The sequence below is a fragment of the Sus scrofa genome, chromosome 5 (assembly GCF_000003025.6).
Source record: "Sus scrofa isolate TJ Tabasco breed Duroc chromosome 5, Sscrofa11.1, whole genome shotgun sequence".
NCBI classification, from domain to species: domain Eukaryota; kingdom Metazoa; phylum Chordata; class Mammalia; order Artiodactyla; family Suidae; genus Sus; species Sus scrofa.
Genome location: NC_010447.5, coordinates 44142086 through 44160384, shown reverse-complemented (window position 1 = coordinate 44160384; position 18299 = coordinate 44142086). Strand labels below are relative to the sequence as shown.

Below are 18299 nucleotides of genomic sequence, written 5' to 3'. Positions count from 1 at the left end.
ATTTATGCAAGAAAATGATTACCTTCCAATGGCTTTGGGAGAATATAAACAAAACAGGAGTTCTTTAAATCTTGCTCAGCCCAACAATGCTTCCTATGCAGAATCATCTTCTGGTCTCGGGAATGTTTATGGCAGCCATCACAGCAAGAGAAAGGACTGAGAAAAGGAACCCTTCCTTTTTCCCTACAAACCACACTATGGACCTAAAACAACTCACTCATGCTTGGTTCATTAGTAATCACAGCATGACTGAGAAGAGTTCTGGTGGGGGAGAGTTACTTAACAAAAATATGTTAACAATTAGCAATCTGTTTATACACGAATAACTCCCAAGTCTGGAGGAAGTAGGTAAACATTCTCATCATTTCCCAAATAATTCAGTTTTGTACAGACATCATGCAATATAAGATGATAAAATGCAAATGAAACAATATTTTAAGTGAACTAGAAGAGCTGTCAGTTAAAAACCCTTTGATATTCTCTCAAATATAGATTGCATGTTTCTATTTCCCATTCAGTGACAAGGGGCCAGTTTCCTGGGCATCTGGGTATACAAAATGTGGGGGAGCAGTGGAAAATGAGGAAAGTGGCAGGATTGTGGAACTCCTGCAAGTTCAAACATTTGGTCTATAGATGTGCATATGACGGAGAATCAATGAATTTCTCAGGTGTCCTGAATTTATAAGGAGGATGGAAGAATAGCAGATGTTGGAAATTGCAAAGAGAGATAATGTGTTGTAATATAAGCAATGAAATAAAGAATTTCAAAAGCAGTGGGAGGTCATATTCTTCACTTTAGAGAAATCAAGGACAGTAAGAGCAGAGAACCTTTGGAATTCACTGCTGATGTTAAGAGAGCAGCTCCATTAGGGGCTGCATGGACGGGGCGGGGGAGCGGGGAGGAGAAGCACCAAGTGCAAACCAATTTGTTCACAGATATTAGGAGAATGACTTGAGCTGAACTGAGACGTTCCTCAGGGGAATGTGGGGCATGTTTCTGGAATGAAAAGAATCTGAAGATCTAAGAAAAAGCCCATGATAATGGATGGGGAAAGGGAGAGAAAGAGAATCAAGAACACATGTGGATTTTACACTAATGACTAATGGCTAAAATAAAAGAGACTGACAACACCAGATGTTAGTGAGGATACTAAGCAACTGGATCTCTCATCAATGTTGATGCAGTGAAAAGTGGTCCAATTACTTTGGAGAACTGTTTGTCTGGCAGGTTCTTAAAAGATGAAAGATACATCTACTCACAATTCTATTCCTAGATATTTACCCAAGAAAAATAAACATACAAAGACTGGGACATGAATAGTCATGGCATGACTATTCATGATAACTGAAACCTATAAACAAATCAAATATCTACCCGCACAAAAATGGATAAACAAATGACAGCATATTTATACAATGAAATAATACTCGTCATTTTAAAAAACATGTAACAACATGGAGAAGACTCAAAAAATCATGCTAAGTGAAAATATCCAAATGTCAAAAAAGTACATATTAAATGTTCACCTTTAAATGAAGTTCTATGACAGGCTAAATCTAGTTTGTGGTGAAAAAAATCTGAACAATGATTGACTCAGGAGAGGGAGAAATTTGCTGGAAAGAGTCATAAAGGTCTTTCTGGGGTGACAGAAATATTCTATATGTTATTTGGGGGATAATTACAAGCATATGTAAAATGGTCAAAACTCCTTGTACCAAACACTAAAGATTTGTGAATTTTTTTGCATATTAATTATGCCTCAATTAAAAAACCACATAAACACAGGTGTGAGCACTAGGTTTATTAAGGAGGCAAGGCCATTCTTCCTCCCATGGAAGAGCAAAAGAGAGTGGCTACAAAGTGTAGGAAATGTTGAGATAGGAAGGGAAGTTGCAAAATTCACCTTGAATGACTTCAATATTTTTAGTAGAAGTAAAGGATTATGTCATCTTCTGGGTTTGTGTACAGGCGCTGAGGAGAGGAATGAAGGATACATATAGGGAAACAAAATATTTGGGAGCTATTATAAGACTGTAAGGGATGAACTCCTAACAGCTCTAACCTCTGGTCCTGTTTTTTTTTTTTTTTTTTTTTTTCTCCCACCATGCCATCTTCAGAGTTTTATGTAACTCTTGTCCCGTTCAACTCACATGTATGTTTTTACCTCCAGCCTTTGATAGGTGGGGTGACCGTCAAGGTAGAAACTGAATCTTGGAGTGGAGGTGGTACAGCAAAAAATATCACATTACATATAAAAGTAAAATTAGAGTCTAATTTTGGGCTGCAGTCTCTCAAAGTTGGACTCTACATAATGATTCTTATACTTGAATGCCTAATTTGGTGAGGGGTTGGTTAGGAAAAAATACTTAAAATGGCTCCTGGGCTGGGGAGAGGGGTGACAATGAAAGCAAGTTGAGAAATATTGGTCTGGGGAAAGCAAAATGTAGGCAATGGGTGGGGGCCTAGTTCAGCAAGTAAATGATGGTCAAGGTGTGAGTGTAAGCTGTTGTCACATACATTAGTGAAGTAGATCAGATACATTAGAGACGGGATTCTAAATTATAAATCAGAGAGAACAGAGATTCCCAGGGATGAGGGAGTAAGAGAGGAATGATGCTGGTCATGGAAGGAAGGCATGTAAACATTAAGGTCTTAAAAGAGACAAATGAGCACAGAAAAGGGCTTCATGGTGGCAGGATGTTATCACAGGAGCCATTCCAGGGGTCAGAAAGGGGAAAGGGTGGGAAGAGGTAATAAGGTTGAAGAGGAACATTTCAGAATGTAGGCACTAGGGACTGAAAAAGTGTGTGTAATTAAAAAGCCCATGGAGGAGTTCCTGTGGTGGCTCAGCAGGTTAAGGACCAGCATTGTCTCCATGAGGATGCAGGTTTGATCCTTGGCCTCACTCAATGGGTTAAGGATCCAGTGCTGCCATGGTTTTGGGGTAGGCTGGCAGATGCAGCTCTGATTCAACCCCTGGCCTGGGAACTGCCATATGCTACAGGTGCAGTTGTTTAAAAAAAAAAAAAAAAAGGTGGTGGGGAGGGGGGAGAAAAAGCTCATGGCATGGCCGTGTTGGTGAATGCCCAAGGTAGAACAGTAGTGGCAAGCCCTGGAGTTCCCATCATGGCACAGCAGAAACAAATCTGACCAGGAACCATGAAGATGTGGATTCCATCCCTGGCCTTGCTCAGTGGGTTAAGGATCTGGCGTTTCTGTGAGCTGTGGTGTAGGTCGCAGATGCGGCTTGAATCCTCCATTGCTGTGGCTATGACGTAGGCCAGCAGCTGTAGCTCCAATTGGACTCCTAGCCTGGGAACCTCCATATGCCACAAGCGCGGCCCTAAAAACAAAAAAAAAGTGGCAAGCTCTGGAGGGAAGAAAGCAGAGGAACAAGGGGATGGATATAAGTGGATTCATTAAGGGAGGCAGCACAGGCTGGAAACCAAGGCAAAATCATTGCCTTGGTGCTCAAGTCCCTGAGAATAAGGGAAGAACATACAAAAGACGGTGACATGGCCCTGATGAAGGTGGAGATGGTGTTAATGAGCTTCTGGATTGAGCTTCAAAAGAGCTGGGGAAGGAGACTTGGAGAGAGACAGGTGTGAGCTGCATAAAGATGAGATGAGAGGGAGAAATCTTAATAGGGTTAATTAAGACTATGGATACATTAGGCTGAAGGTAACATGGATGCTAATAGGCCACCAGTGGGTGGGGGGAGTAGGATTTCACTCCAAGAGGAGAATGCCCACCCAAAGCTGACATCCTAATGTGATGGGAAGGACCTCAAAAAGTTGTTCTTTGTCCAGTGGGCTCACATTTCGGATTCTCTGGGATTTCAGGTAAAAGGTAAAGAAGGTGAGAACTACTATCTTGAGTATATAAACTTCCTTTTTTATGAAATGAAAATTAGTGTGGCTAGGGCCAAAGCTATAAGGAAATTTAGTCCAATCATTTAAAGCTAATGGTGACTTCTCTTTCCACATCCTTTCATTCTTTAGATATGCAATTTTCTAAAGGACTGGACTAAAGAAAATCAAATGCATATTCTTATCAAATTCATCTTCTAAATAGTTCAATAATGGGACATTCTATTTCATTTCCTTCTGAGTTTTTAAGATTTATCGTAATACCCACATCACACCCACACCCTATTCTGTGAATGGAAGGTAATTTTGGCAATGCAAGGGAATTCTTTTCATATACTGCTTCGTAACAAACACCAAAAACTATTTTACCCAAGCAGTCACAGAACTATTTTTCTGTGCCCTGAGTATTTTATTATGTTCTCTTGAGCCATCAGGGACTTCTGGTCTTTTCAGTCATAGAAAGTTTATGCTAATCTTGCCTACTTTCTTTTACATTTTAGGTTCCGAGCAAAGCCAACAATAATTAATATGAATTAAGAATGCTGGCATGGAAAGCTGTTCCTTATCAACCTGTCACACTGTAAATGTGCTGCACAGAACCACAGTAGATTAGCTTCAAAATCCAGGGAAATAGTCATAAAAGAGGTCAAATACATTTGGATGGCACTCAGTGATGTGTACCGCTATGAATAGGTCTAAAGCTAAGCAGACTCATACAGCTCCAAGAATTCAAATGGAATTTGTCCTCAGTGCTCTAAAGTGTCTGGGATGCTCTGACAGAACCACATCTTATTTAGAGCTTCTGGCCTGGACAAAGACTTATATTTTTCTCAAAGTCAAGGTCATTAATAAAAGTCTGTGTGTCCAATATAGCAGCCACTATCCACATATGGTCACTAAACACTTGAACTATGATTAGTCGGAGGTGTGCTGTACTTATAAAACACACTCCGGGTTTCAAAGATTAATTATAAAAAAGAACATAGGAGTTCCTGTTGTGGCACAGCATAAACGAATCTGACTAGGAACCATGAGGTTTTGGGTTCAATCCCTGGCCTCGCTCAGTGGGTTAAGGACCCAGCATTGCCGTGAGCTGTGGTGTAGGTCACAGATGTGGCTCGGATCCCACATTGCTCTGGCTGTGACGTAGGCGGTCAGCTGTAGCTCTGATTAGAACCCTAGCCTGGGAACCTCCATATGCCATGGGCGTGGCCCTGAAAAGACAAAAGACAAAAAATAATATAAAATAAAATGAAAAAGAATATACACTATCTTATTAATATTTTCATGTGTTCAATTTCAAAATTGATCATAATATTAATTACATGTTAAATGATACTATTTTGGATGTATTGGGTTAACTAAACTACATTATTAAAATTTTTGTTCTAAAATATGGCTGTCTGGAGTTCCCATCATGGCACAGTGGTTAAAGAATCTGACTAGGTGGGGGAAAAAACTGTAACTGCAATGTATACATCTAAGGATGACCTGACCCCCTTGCTGTACAGTGGGAAAATAAAAAAAAAAAAAAAAAAAAAGAATCTGACTAGGAACCATGAGGTTGCGGTTCGACCCCTGGCCTTGCTCAGTGGGTTAGGGATCCGTTGTTGCCGAGAGCCGTGGTGTAGGTCGCAGATACAGCTCAGATCCCGCGTTGCTGTGGCTCTGGCGTAGCCAGTGGCTACAGCTCCAATTCCACCCCTAGCCTGGGAACCACCATATATTGCGGGAAGTGGCCCTAGAAAAGGCAAAAAGACAAAATAAATAAATAAAATAAAATAAGGCTGTCTGAAAAATTTAAATGATAGATTCTGACTGTCATATTTCTGTTGGGCACAGCTGCTGTGGTTGTCGCCCAGTTTTGACAGGAGCCACAAGGAGGCAGTAGAGCGTAGTGATTAAGGCCAAGGGTACAGAGAACTGAGGTTCAATTCCCATAACTTCTATTTCCTCACTCAGGGACCTTGGCACTGAACTTCTCCAAATCAGTTTTCTCATTTATAAAATAGGAAAAGTGATAGTGCCTTCCACCCAGGGATCATCAAATCTAAACCGCTCTTATCTAAGGAGATAACTTGGGTTCTTAGAATGGGTGTTAAGTTCTAGACCTGGCATCACTGCTGTGGTGAGTGAAGGATCTGGTGTCACTGCTGTGGCTCTGGTTACAGCTGTGGTGAGGGTTCGATCTCTGGCCTGGGTACTTCCTTCTACATGCTGCAGGCACGGTGATAACAAAAACAAAAAAATTTAAAAAATTCTAGATTACAAAAAAAGGACTCAATTTTTAAAAGTTGGCTGCCTAATGAGAAATAGATAAGGTAGAAATCTTAAATAAAAGGTAAAATGGATACAGTAAAACCATATTTAAAGTATTTGTATCCTCTTTATGCCTTTGACCCATTGCCACCCAGCAGCAGAGATATATTAAGGAAAGCAGAAGTAAAACTCTGAGTTATCTACATGTGGATTAGCTCTGCTGCGTTCTGGGTCACCTCTCTGTTACTAAAAAACATAATGTAAACAAACTTTACTGTTTCCTGATGAAAGACAGGAAGGTCCTTCCTTCCATTCGGCAATCACATGCCATTTCATCACTGAATATTAGGTAATTTGGGGGTTGAAAAGCTACTTGGGCAGCACAGGTAATAAAAGGTGACTAGGACAGGGCAGGCATTCAATCCTGGGTCAGCCAAGGTCACATACAATCTCCAAACCTTGGTTTCTTCATCTGTAAAATGGGAATGTGAATGTGGATGCCTCTTATAAATGATTGTTTTAAAAGATTAAATTAAATAATAGGTATTAAAAACCACTTATCTGTAAACTAGGAAATATTACATAAATATTAGCTACTATCATGATTTTATTCTACTGGGGTCTAAGACTAATCTAGGCAGATGGAGCCACCGTGCTCTCTGGTGTAACGTGACAGAGTAGAATAAACAAGGGTGAATTTGTACATGGCCCTTAACCTCTCAGGACCTTGGTTCCCTGTCTTCCCTATGTACTTTTAGTGGAATCTAACAAAAATGACATAAAAGAATTTACAAGACAGAAACAGACTCAAAGAATTTGAAACCAAATTCATGGTTACCAAAGGTGAAATATGGGGGGGGGGTAAATTAGGGGGTTGGGATTGAAATATACACACTACTATATATAAAATAAATGGGTAACAAGGACCTACTGTATAGCACAAGGAAATCTATTCAGTACTGTGTAATAATCTATATGGAAAAGAATCTGAAAAGGAATGGATAGATGTATACGTATAACTGATTTGCTTTGCTGTATGCCTGAAACTAACACAACTAAGTCAACTGTACTCGAGTAAAATTTGTTTAAAAAATAAATTAACACCTTCCCCAAAGAAAAAGAATCATTGGGAGGGATTTTTTTTAAAAAGCACTCAGAAAACTACTAAGTCTTAAACAAATGTAAAGCATTTGTTGGTCTGGATAATCACTGAGTTGATTTTACTGAAAAAGGAGAAAAATCTTAGGTCGAGTATCTAGGAGCCCTCCTACTGTGAAAAGTAGCCATTGCTACGCTCCAAAAAATATTTCCCTGTACTCTTGACTCAAGATAATGGTCGGTGGCAATAATATGAGAATTGAAAAAGGCAGGTTGCAGTATGCATCTCCTGTTCAGGTCTGGGCAAAATGAGGTTGAAAAGCATCTCTGCCATCATTTTCAAGTGGAGCCACATTCAGCACAGGGTGATAATCACAACTGTAGGATATCATTCCTAACAAGAATAGTCTTTTGGTAACCAGGCCATGGAAGCTGGCTTCTTTGTAAAAAATACTCACCTGCATGATTTTTGAAATCTGTTCTATAAAAATCCAGGTATCCCAGAAGACATGGATGGGATTTATCCAGTCATTTAAAGTTATTTGGGCTCTAAGTTGGACGTATAAAAAGGCAACAATGGCTTTTAAAAACGAGTCCTTAGAACTGAACATAAAAATAAGAGCTTATAAAAATAGTCGAGTAAAATAAAAGCACCCTATTGACTTGTAAAGAGCTATCTGCAATAACTAGAACTGACTTCCCCCCATCTTTTGATTTGTTTTTATCTATTTATTTTTTCTTTACATAGCCACACCTGGGACATATGAAGTTTCCAGGCCAGGGGTGGAATCGGAGCTGCAGCTGAGGCTTATCCCACATCCACAGCAACTTGAGATCTGAGCTGCATCTGCATCCTATGCCATAGCCTGTGGCAACAGTGGATCCTTAACCCACTGATGGAGGCCAGGGATGGAACCTACATCTCCACGGAGGCTATGCTGGATACTTAACTCACTGAGCCACCATGGGAACTCTGATTTGTTTTTTTTAAAGGGAACTTACAAGTACTAAAAGCCTTTTCTGCCACAGCATGTACTTTTTCGTTCTTAGTTGTTTCTCACCATTTTCAATTTGTACCAAATTTTAACAATAAATTACCTACTTTGAAAAATTCAGTTCATTTAGTTTTTGCTGATTTACACTTTTATTTCTTTTGTGTAAACTGTGCTTTCCTTGCATTTACTTATTTTTGTGTAGCATTTCCTTGATTTTATATTCTAATATATGGATAAAGCCATTCTTAAAACCTCAGTCCCTGGATGGCACTAGCACCTAGCTAGCACCTTATACAATGTTAGATTGTTCTGCAATTACTCTGAGGCAAAAGAAGCAAGCCTATTAGGGAGAGGATAAAAGAACAAAGCAAACTCACAGACTTGGAGCAATTTATAGTTACCAAAGAGGACAGGTGGGGGCATTGGAGGGATGTACTGAGGTATATGGAATGATTGGCCAATTCAGACCTGCTGTATCGCACAGAGAACTCAATATTCTGTGATAATGTACATGGGAAAAAATCTGAAAGAGAATGAATATGTATATATGTGTGACTGAATCACTTTGTTGTATAGCAGAAATGATCCCAACTTTGTATATCAACTCTACTTCAATAAAACTTCAAAAAAGTAAAATGAAATCAGTTGCATTAAAAAAAAAAAAAAAGAACAAAACAAGCCTCTAGCCCTAAAGGTACCAAGTGTGCTCTGCAGAAGTTCAGGGACATGGAAACCAATTCAGTAAGTATGTGGATTGTCAGCAACCTAATGAATGTAGAGGTCAACTTTACTGCTTTCTGATTCTAATCATTTTCACCTTTTTATTCCCATTTCCGCTCTTTTCAACCTGTTTTTTAAGGCCGGAAGTTAAATTCCACAGCCACCACCATTTCCACTCTGATTATTGCCCCTACTACCATTGTCAGCAACATCATCACCATGCCTAGACTTTATATTAATAAAAATACCAGCTGCAAAAGTAACCCGTTGTCTTTAGGGTCACTAACTGTACTTTCAGCTTTTTCCAGGGCAACAACCATTGACAGTTATGCCTGGGAGGTCTCCTGAATAGCAAGGCTTACCATCACTTTTTGACTGATAAGGGATAAAATTCATCCCTCCAAACCTTGCAGACCCTAACTATTCTGCCTTAGGAAGTGGAGACAACAGCAAACGAATGCTAAAAAGGAAAGGGTTTCTTAAAATTAGAAAGTCTTCTGATCAAAGGTACATGTTCTACTCACTTGAGGAGATTCCCAAGGTTGAAAAGAGCCCGGTTATGCTGTGGATTTAGCTGGAGGGCCCTCTGATAGTACAGCTTTGCCTCTGCCGTGTCTCTGGTCAGTGTTCCAAGGTTGTTCAGGGCACTTGCATGGCGTGGATACAACCTGAAAAATTAGATATATTAAGCCATGATTAGTCAAAAACTTCTAAGTTGATCACCCTGTGCGTGTTCTTCACCTCTCCCCTCCCCCAGGTATGCCACAACTGCACCTGAGCAGGGGGCCCCGTGGGGCTCCTGGGTGTGAGAATTAACCTATGTCTTTTCTATCAAAGGAAGTCTTGGTTACTCCATTTTGTTCCTGCTTCGTCTGAGACACCCTTGTCTAACCCCCCACCCCACCCCCGCGCTTCCCTCTTCGCCCAGTAACAATTTGTTTCAAATTAGCCAATGGAGAAGAATGTGCACCCTGACCTGACCAATGGGAAGGGGTCAGATATACCACCTGTGTTAGGGATAAACGGGGGGCGGGGGGGGGGTCTTCCCTCTTTTGCACGTGCTTTTTGAGTACTCTTGCCCTTCTGCAGATGTTAAGGGCCTTGTTGAGATCTCCCCACATTCATGTGTCTTACTTTCCGACACTGACGGTATGAGCCAGAATCACTTTTCCCCAACATGGCCACAAAAGCCTTTCTGTGTCCCCCATTTCTTGTTTTTAGGAAATGGGCCTCATTCATTCTCCATGATCTTCCCTGCATTCCAGGGGGCAGGTGCAGATAGCTGCTCATCAGGGAAAAGAAGGGGATGCAAAGTCAAGGGAGGAACAGTCAAGAAACAAGAGTACAGCCCTGGGCCAGGACCCTGGTTCCCTCTCAAGGGATACACATAATGATGTAGGCATCTTATGTATTCCTTATGCTCTCAGGAATGAATACTTTAAAACTGAACAGCCTGAGCCCTTCCTTGTGCTTCTCACTCATTTGACTGCATTCTAACCAACCACCTGCAAGCTAAAGACTTGGCACCCTGACCACCATTGCCTGTGGTTTCAATTACTGGCACATGATGTTTCTCAGCAACTTTCCTAGTTTGTTCTAAGCTCTGATCAATATGCCATTTTTGCAAGGACTGTTGTTCTAGGTGAGAATTCAGAAGACCATCATCATGATCATGCAGAGATCTGACGCCAGCTTTGATGACCAAGACTCCCTCAAAGAAAGAAGAAAATGGAGTTCCTGTCGCGGCTCGGTGGTTAACGAATCTGACTAGGAACCATGAGGTTTTGGGTTCAATCCCTGGCCTTGCTCAGTGGGTTAAGGATCTGGCGTTGCCGTGAGCTGTGGTGTAGGTTGCAGACACGGCTCGGATCCCGTGTTGCTGTGGCTCTGACGTAGGCCGCAGCTACAGCTCTGATTGGACCCCTAGCCTGGGAACCTCCATATGCCACAGGAGCGGCCCCAGAAATGGCAAAAAGACAAAAAAAAAAAAAAAAAAAAAAAAAAAGAAAAGAAAGAAAGAAGAAAATGCATGGAATCAATCCTGATTCCTTTCTGAAAGCCTGTTTTTCCCCTTTTTACTATAAAACTCCCCACAAGTCATCCCAAAGGAGGGCACAATGTTTAAGGCATTGACCTGCTGTGGCTTCCTTTGTCTGGCAAAGCAATAAGAGTTATTTTTTTTTCTCCCTCACCCAAAACCATGCTTTTCTAACTGGCACCAGTGGACAGAGGCCGAGTTCTGGCAAATGCGACCAAAATGATATCCTGAATTCTTCCTTTATTTTAATGGTATGTCTATGTCAAATCTTAGCAGTCAACTGTTTGTGCAGCTGCAAACATAAAAACCTGGCAGGGAAGCAGATATCTGACACATGGTGGTATAACTAAACAGCCCCTAAAGAGTGCAAAAATAAACAGTATGCAAATCTACCAGGGTTAAATAAATTTTCATCCTTTGGAGCCTCCAACTACTCTCAACCTCCAGTGAAGAAAATCCTCATTGACTCAGGTGCTGAGTTTCTAGCCCAGTGGGACTGATCAGCTGACCCTTTACAGAAGATGCAAGGAGTTCCTTGGATAAGGGAGCTTCGTGAATAGATTGGGATTAGTAAAACATATTGGGATCAGTAAAACTGACATGACTGAGAAAATAACACAAACATCTCCCCATAAAAATAAACTTTCTCCCCCAAATGGCTTTCCATCTTGACTCTCTTTTTTCCTTTTAATCTCACTCCCCCCCACTGTAACTTGGCACCGCCTGCCCTGATAGAGTCTCAGAATGAAAATCATGACAAACATTTAAAGCTTTAAAAATGCACAGTGAAGTGAAAACAGCAATCCGGAAGGTTCGAAAGCAAATGCAAAGGAGGACTGTGTACACATCAGCAAACCAAATTTATGCTGATTAAGGAAGGAGGAAATCAATTTACTTTCTTAACTGTGAGGAAGGCAAATCAGCACCACTGCATAGCTGAGTTCTTTCTGCTACCCTCAGAGGGGACATATTTAGCCATCTAAGAGGTTTGCTCTGTTTCCATCAGCCAGAGGACTTAGAATAAGCCTGCGAAGCTGGCATTCAACTTTGGAAAGCCCAGATAATGCCCAGGTAATAAAAACAGGATCTGTATCTGTCAAGTCTCTTGATAATCAAATGCCATGCTTGTCCCCTTCCGGCCTGTTCTGTACCTTCTAAGATCAATTAAATTGGGGGACAGAAGGGGTTGCTATTAAGAGGCCAAGGAAGACAAGCTGCATAGCACTTTTTTTTTCTTTTTTTAAATCTTTGCCTAATCCAGAGTTCTCTAAATTTATTTGACCATGTAATCCTCCCCCTATTCCCTTATAGCTCAGCTCCGAACATCCCTCAGTCTTTCCAGGAAGACACTGCATAGTGCTCCTGTTGACTGACAAGGGATAGAATCAATTCAGATGAATGCTACATCCTCCCAAGGTTTGGAAGCCCTCATTATTCACAGAGGCTTTGGAAGCTGCTGGGAGACATACATTATGAGAGGAAGCTAGGAAGAAGAAAACATACGCTGATCTTTGCTTCTTTCTGGTCACCTTTAATTAACAAAGACAACCTGAGGGTCCCTGGTACCAGTCCGATAACACCCAGTGTCACAGTTCCTGGGGGATAGCAAACCCCTGGTACTCTTTGAGATGTACCAAGAGACAAGAGGACCTCAGAGTGAGGAGAAAAGGGCTCTCTCACCTGCCCCCTCATTCTCAGGGTGGTCTCCTGGGAAGCTGTGTCTGAGAATTACCTCGGGAATGGTTAGGGAAAGCGCATCATAGCTAGCACTTAAATCCTTCCAATGAAAAACATTTTTGGATGTTGGGCAAATTTCTCTGACTTCCAAAAGACTTAAGGTGTGTGTGTGTGTGGGGGGGGGTCTCCAGTGAACATGGTGAGAACAGTTATCATTGTTACTCTGATGACAAACAGAAAGCACCCAGGGACTTCTGCCTTCTCAGAAGAGGTGATTTCTTAAAACGTGGAGTTCCCAATATGGCAAAGTGGGTTAAGAACCTGATTGCAGGAGTTCCTGGCATGGCTCAGCAGTGATAAACCTGACTAGTATCCATGAGGACCTGGGTTCGATCCCTGGCCTCGCTCAATGGGTTAAGGATCCGGCGTTGCTGCAGCTGTGGCTCAGATTCACCCCTGGCCCAGGGAACTTCCATATGCAGCAGGTGTGGCCATAAAACAAAACACCAAAAAAACCCTAGGTCTTTTCCTTATTTCTGTAGGCTTTGGAGCCCTCAAAATAATCGTCTGAGGTGAAAGCACTAAAAAGGGGAAAGGATAGTCTAAATTCAATAAGAGCTGCTACGATGGGCTCCCTGTCCCACAGTCGTCTGCTTCTCAGCCCACCTTTTCCTTTTCTGACTCATGATCCCACTGCAGGTACTTTCAAAGGTGATGGACAAAAAAAAGGTCTCTCTCTTTTTTTTTTTTTTTTTTTCAAATCAGACACAGAATACAAGTCCATATTGGATCCTCGAAAATAGAAACAAGAGTGAGAAGGGATGTAAAGAGAAACAAATGTAAGCGCTACGAGGGAAAAGAACTTTAGCATGCCTTGTGCTCCAAGAGGCTTAGGACAGGGCTTCATGGCCAGCTACCCACTGCCAATAGGCTCTGAGGTAACAGAGTCCCAACCAACCCAGGAAGAGGATTGCTGGCATTTACAGGAAAGCAGCTGCTGGTATTTACAGAGATTTACTGAATCTATTACCACTCACATCCTGGAAAACGCAGGATATTGTTTATTCCTGGTAACAGTAAGCGTCTGTTAGCAATATTCTCTCTCTCTGGGTATCTGACTGGGTTCACCTAAACATGAGTGATTGTTGCACTATTTATGAAACCAAGATGAATTTCATATACAGGATTATTCAAAAGGGTCAAGTAAAAAATACCACTTTTAATTTTGATTTTTATGTAGATATAGACATTTTCTAAAACATATACTCTTCTCTGGTTTACTGCATACCCACACAAGGACGAAACGTATTTTTATGTGTTTACTTTTAAAATACACTTGTGTTTAAATTAGCTTGGGTCCAATTCAATCCTGAGGTCTCTGGGAGGGGAATTTTCTCTTGGAAAGATGAATAATTCAAGAGACGTCTATGCTGACACATCAGTTGTCAGAATAAATTAAGTGTGTCTTGACTTTGACTTCGACAGGTATGTTTTACAGAAGTTCTGCTAGTGATTATTCCCTTCCCTATCTAAACAATCTCCATAAAAGCTTCTCTGAACTGGAGCTGAGTAGGTATTTCCAGGCTTCTTTCTTTCTTTCTTTCTTAGATCAGTGTGAACAGCTACCGGATTTCCTTTCTCAAACTCTGCATTTCTATTGTCTACAGAGCTCTCTTGCCATTTCCTTATTATCATTTTTATTTTAATGAGTTAAATTTTTAATTGATTATGGAGGAAATGTGTTATATTTTCTTTTTCTTTCTTTCTTTCTTTTTTTTTTTTTTTTTTTGCTTTTTAGGGCCACACCCAAGGCATATGGAGTTTCCCAGGCTAGGGGTCAAATTGGAGCTATAGCCGCCCACCTATGCCACAGCCACAGCAGCGAGGGATCCAAACCACGTCTGTGACCTACATCACAGCTCAAGGCAACGCCAGATCCTTAACCCACTGAGAAAGGCCAGGGATCAAACCTGCATCCTCATGGATGCTAGTCAGATTCATTTCCGCTGAGCCACGACGGGAACTCCAAGTGTTATATTTTCAAATAGTCCTGGGGTATAAGGATGTTTATTCTTTCTCCTTAAAAAAGAAATCTAGGTATATACTGTATAGACATCTATACAATTCTACAAGCTGAAGAGAATTTTTTTTGAAGTATTGGATTTTTTTTCCAACCCTATCTGAGGCATATGGAAGTTCCCCTGGCTAGGGGTCGAATTGGAGCTGCAGCTGCCAGCCTATCCACAGCCACAGCAATGCTGGATCTGAGCTGCATCTGCAACCTACGCTGCAGCTTAAGAAAACACTAAATCCTTAATCCACTGAGTAAGGCCAGGGATCGAACTCACACCTTCACAGACACCATGTCAGGTTCTTAACCTGCTGAGCCAAAATAGGAATTGCTATTATTGGACGATTTACATTCTCCATGAACACACACCCACTGAAGGGTTTTACTTTATATCTGGTGGCCTTTCCTTAAGCAGAATTAACAAAGTAGGTGAAGGACATGATAATTCTCCTCCATTCCCAAGTCATCTTATCTCTGAAGAATGAACATCAACAACGTGGTAACAGGACGTCATCACTGTGAGGGAAGAACTACCTATGTGAAAAGCGGAAGGTGGGAGTGTAGGAGAAAATGTCCCGAGAAAAAGGTAGAAAGGAGAGGCCCCAGCCGTGATGACTAAGCAAAGTCCAGCCAACTGCCCCAAGCACCCCTCCCCAACACATCTGCCTCTATAAAGTTGCTTCCGCAATTACAACCCTGCCTGTTCTCACTCCGGTCTGACCAGCCAAGCACGGACCCGGAAGAGGTAGCCCATAAAAGCCTTGTGAAACCCTTCTTCGGGGCTCAGACTCTGGACAGTGATCTCCTCTGAGCCCGCCGGCGTAATAAACCTGAATTCTCCAACTCTCGAGGGCTCGCTTGGTTTCTTGCCGAGTAAAAGAGCTGCTGGAGCTGATACATTGCAGCCACAGGACTGCCCTTGGAGCTGATATACTGCAGCCACAGTGCTGCCCTTGGAGCTGATACACTGCAGCCACAGGGCTTTTGCTAGAGCTGATACACTGCGGGCACGGGACTGCTGGGTAGCTGCCGTAACAGGAGAAAAAGAAAACGGGTCCAAAAAACCTAGGATATATTAATGATACTTTACATTTTAGAGTCTCACTTAACCTTCTAGTTTAACACTGCTCATTTAACCTTCTAATTCTTCAAGTAGAATTATTGGACTACTTTACAGCGTAAGAAAGGGAAGACGGGAGAAATTAAAGAAACAATAAATTGGATTTTTTGGAAAAGAAATATCTCAGAAGCAGTTGTGTTCTTAAGTGTTAAAAGTCAGGTGGTTCCTATAAATCTATTTTCCCAAACCATCCATGAGTCATCCAACCATCAGCAAATTAGAGCTTCCATTTAGAATAATTTCCCCTTCTGTCCTTGGGCCAATCCATTCAGCTAGGATCTTAGAGCAACTACTTCTCAGTGACAGAAATGAAATAAAGTCAATATTCAGGAAATATGGCTACTGAGATTCTTACTGATGGGGAAAATTTGTCTCCTTCCATACAAAATACTCATGGTATCTCTGAAAAGCATAGTAGTGTAGGAAGCTATTTGGAACCAATAACATTCAGTAAATGCATAAGGCATTAGTATATGCTCTCTGATCTACTATTCTTTTAAGCTTCAATCTCAACTAAAGATCCATAGACATGAGATGCATGTGACTAAAGTTTAGTTTTATCCATTACTTTTTGTACAATCTGTTCAAAAGTTAAGGACGCCATTCATTTTCCATTGTTTGAATACCTTATAAGGCATTTAATTGTTCAAGTAAGGTCATACCATGTGATCCAGTTTGCAATTTCCTTTCGGAAAATACACACCCTGATTTATTTGTCTGATTTTCATTCCACACATTAATTTATGTGAGGTTAAGTAGGCTACGGTCAGATGTTTATTTTCTATTTCCTGTTAAAGGGGAAAAAAAAAGGTCCAAAAGAAAAACATGACTGGGAAAAAATTCAAAACCTAAATTTCACTGAACTAACTAAAAAAAAAAAAAAAACACCCAAAGCAAATTTCATTTCAGGAGTCTGCAGCATATTTTCCACCATACCAATCCCTGGCATTTCTCAAATGCCTGGTTCCTTTGGGTTATAAAATTTGAGTCATCATGTCATTAAATTGTACCATAGTGACTTGATTATTTACTGGTCTGCTTCATTAATTGTTTGAAATAGCTGTTAACACTCAGCCATTAAGTCTCACCACTTTCTTTTGGTACTGTGCTCCTTCCCATCCATTAAACTGTCTTGGGGAAAAAAAACCTCAAATGCAATTTAGGGAAATGTGACACACTCTTCAGTGAAAGGCCAGCTAAATTATATGACCTCTCAGAATGGATGACCTCCACAGTGATCCAGAAGGACTCCACCCAATTGACCTTCAAGACAATTTAGAGTAAAACCATGCCCTCAGGAAATGACTCATTTTAAGTGGCAGAATTTTCCTAAGTCCTAAGAATTTTCCTCTAGAGGTTGGGACATGTATTGAATTAAATACTTCTGCTCTTTTTATCAGAAAATGGTGAACACAATTTAACCTTTCTCAGGGGCTTGAGGTGATCATGGTGAACTTCGTGTGTGTGGCAGAGGGATGGGGAGTTACTTTGCAGGAGTGGAAAAATAACTTCCTTTGAAGTCAGAAGCCATGGATGACTTTGCTGTGTGATTTTGAACTTAGGTGTGTGCTCTACTTGCTCCCTCTATAAAAGTCCACACCACATAAACTCTGTGTGAATCAATGGGAGGGTGGGTATGAGATGCTCACCATCACACCTGTTTCACTCCACACATTTGATATTCCAGGGTTGGCTGCAGAACCTCTGGGTGGTTTTTTTTACCTGGTTCCCTCCACAGCGCTAACAAGCCCATGCCAGGCTGAGACTTTCAACTCTCCTTTCATATGGATTTTTTTTTTTAATTTCTCAGAACTTTAATGTTCCAATGAATATAATAAATCTCTAAGAAGAGATGCACTGTGCAATATTTTCTGAATTTATTCGTTCACAGACTCTCATTCTTGCAAAGCATCATTTCTTTTTCTTCTTTCAAAACATTTTTAAAAAGTATATTGATTTATAATGTTCTTTCAATTTCTGATGTACAGCAAAGTAATCCAGTCATATATCTATACATTGTTTTTCTCATTTTATATTCCATCTCATTCTATCACAAGAGACTAGATATAGTTCTTTGTGCTATATAGTAAGGCCTCATTGCTCATCCATCCTACATGTAATCATTTGCATCTACTAATCCTAAACTCCAGGTCCATCCCATTCCCTCCCCATCCCCCTTGCCAACCACAAGTCTGTTCTCTATGTCTGTGAGTCTGTTTCGGTTCTGTAGATGGGTACATGGGTGCCGTATTTTAGGTTCCAGATAAAAGTGATATCATATGGTATTTGCCTTTCTCTTTCTGACTTACTTTACTTAGGATGAGAAACTCTAGTTGCATCCATGTTGCTGCAATGACATTATTTCATTCTTTTTATGGCTCAGTAGTATTCCATTATATATATGTACCACATCTTAATCTATTCTGCTGATGGACCTTTAGATTGTTTCCA

General features: G+C 40.9%; 1 protein-coding gene across 3 annotated transcripts in view; it reads right to left on the bottom strand.

The window, feature by feature from the left end:
- TMTC1 (transmembrane and tetratricopeptide repeat containing 1) overlaps positions 1–18299 on the bottom strand; it is a 309190-nt gene that overhangs the window by 62515 nt on the left and 228376 nt on the right. For all 3 annotated transcript variants that reach the window (XM_021092123.1, XM_021092125.1, XM_021092124.1), the window contains exon 12: positions 9467–9610. In XM_021092123.1, the coding sequence (XP_020947782.1) occupies positions 9467–9610 (144 nt within the window). The remainder of the gene's footprint in view (positions 1–9466; positions 9611–18299) is intronic.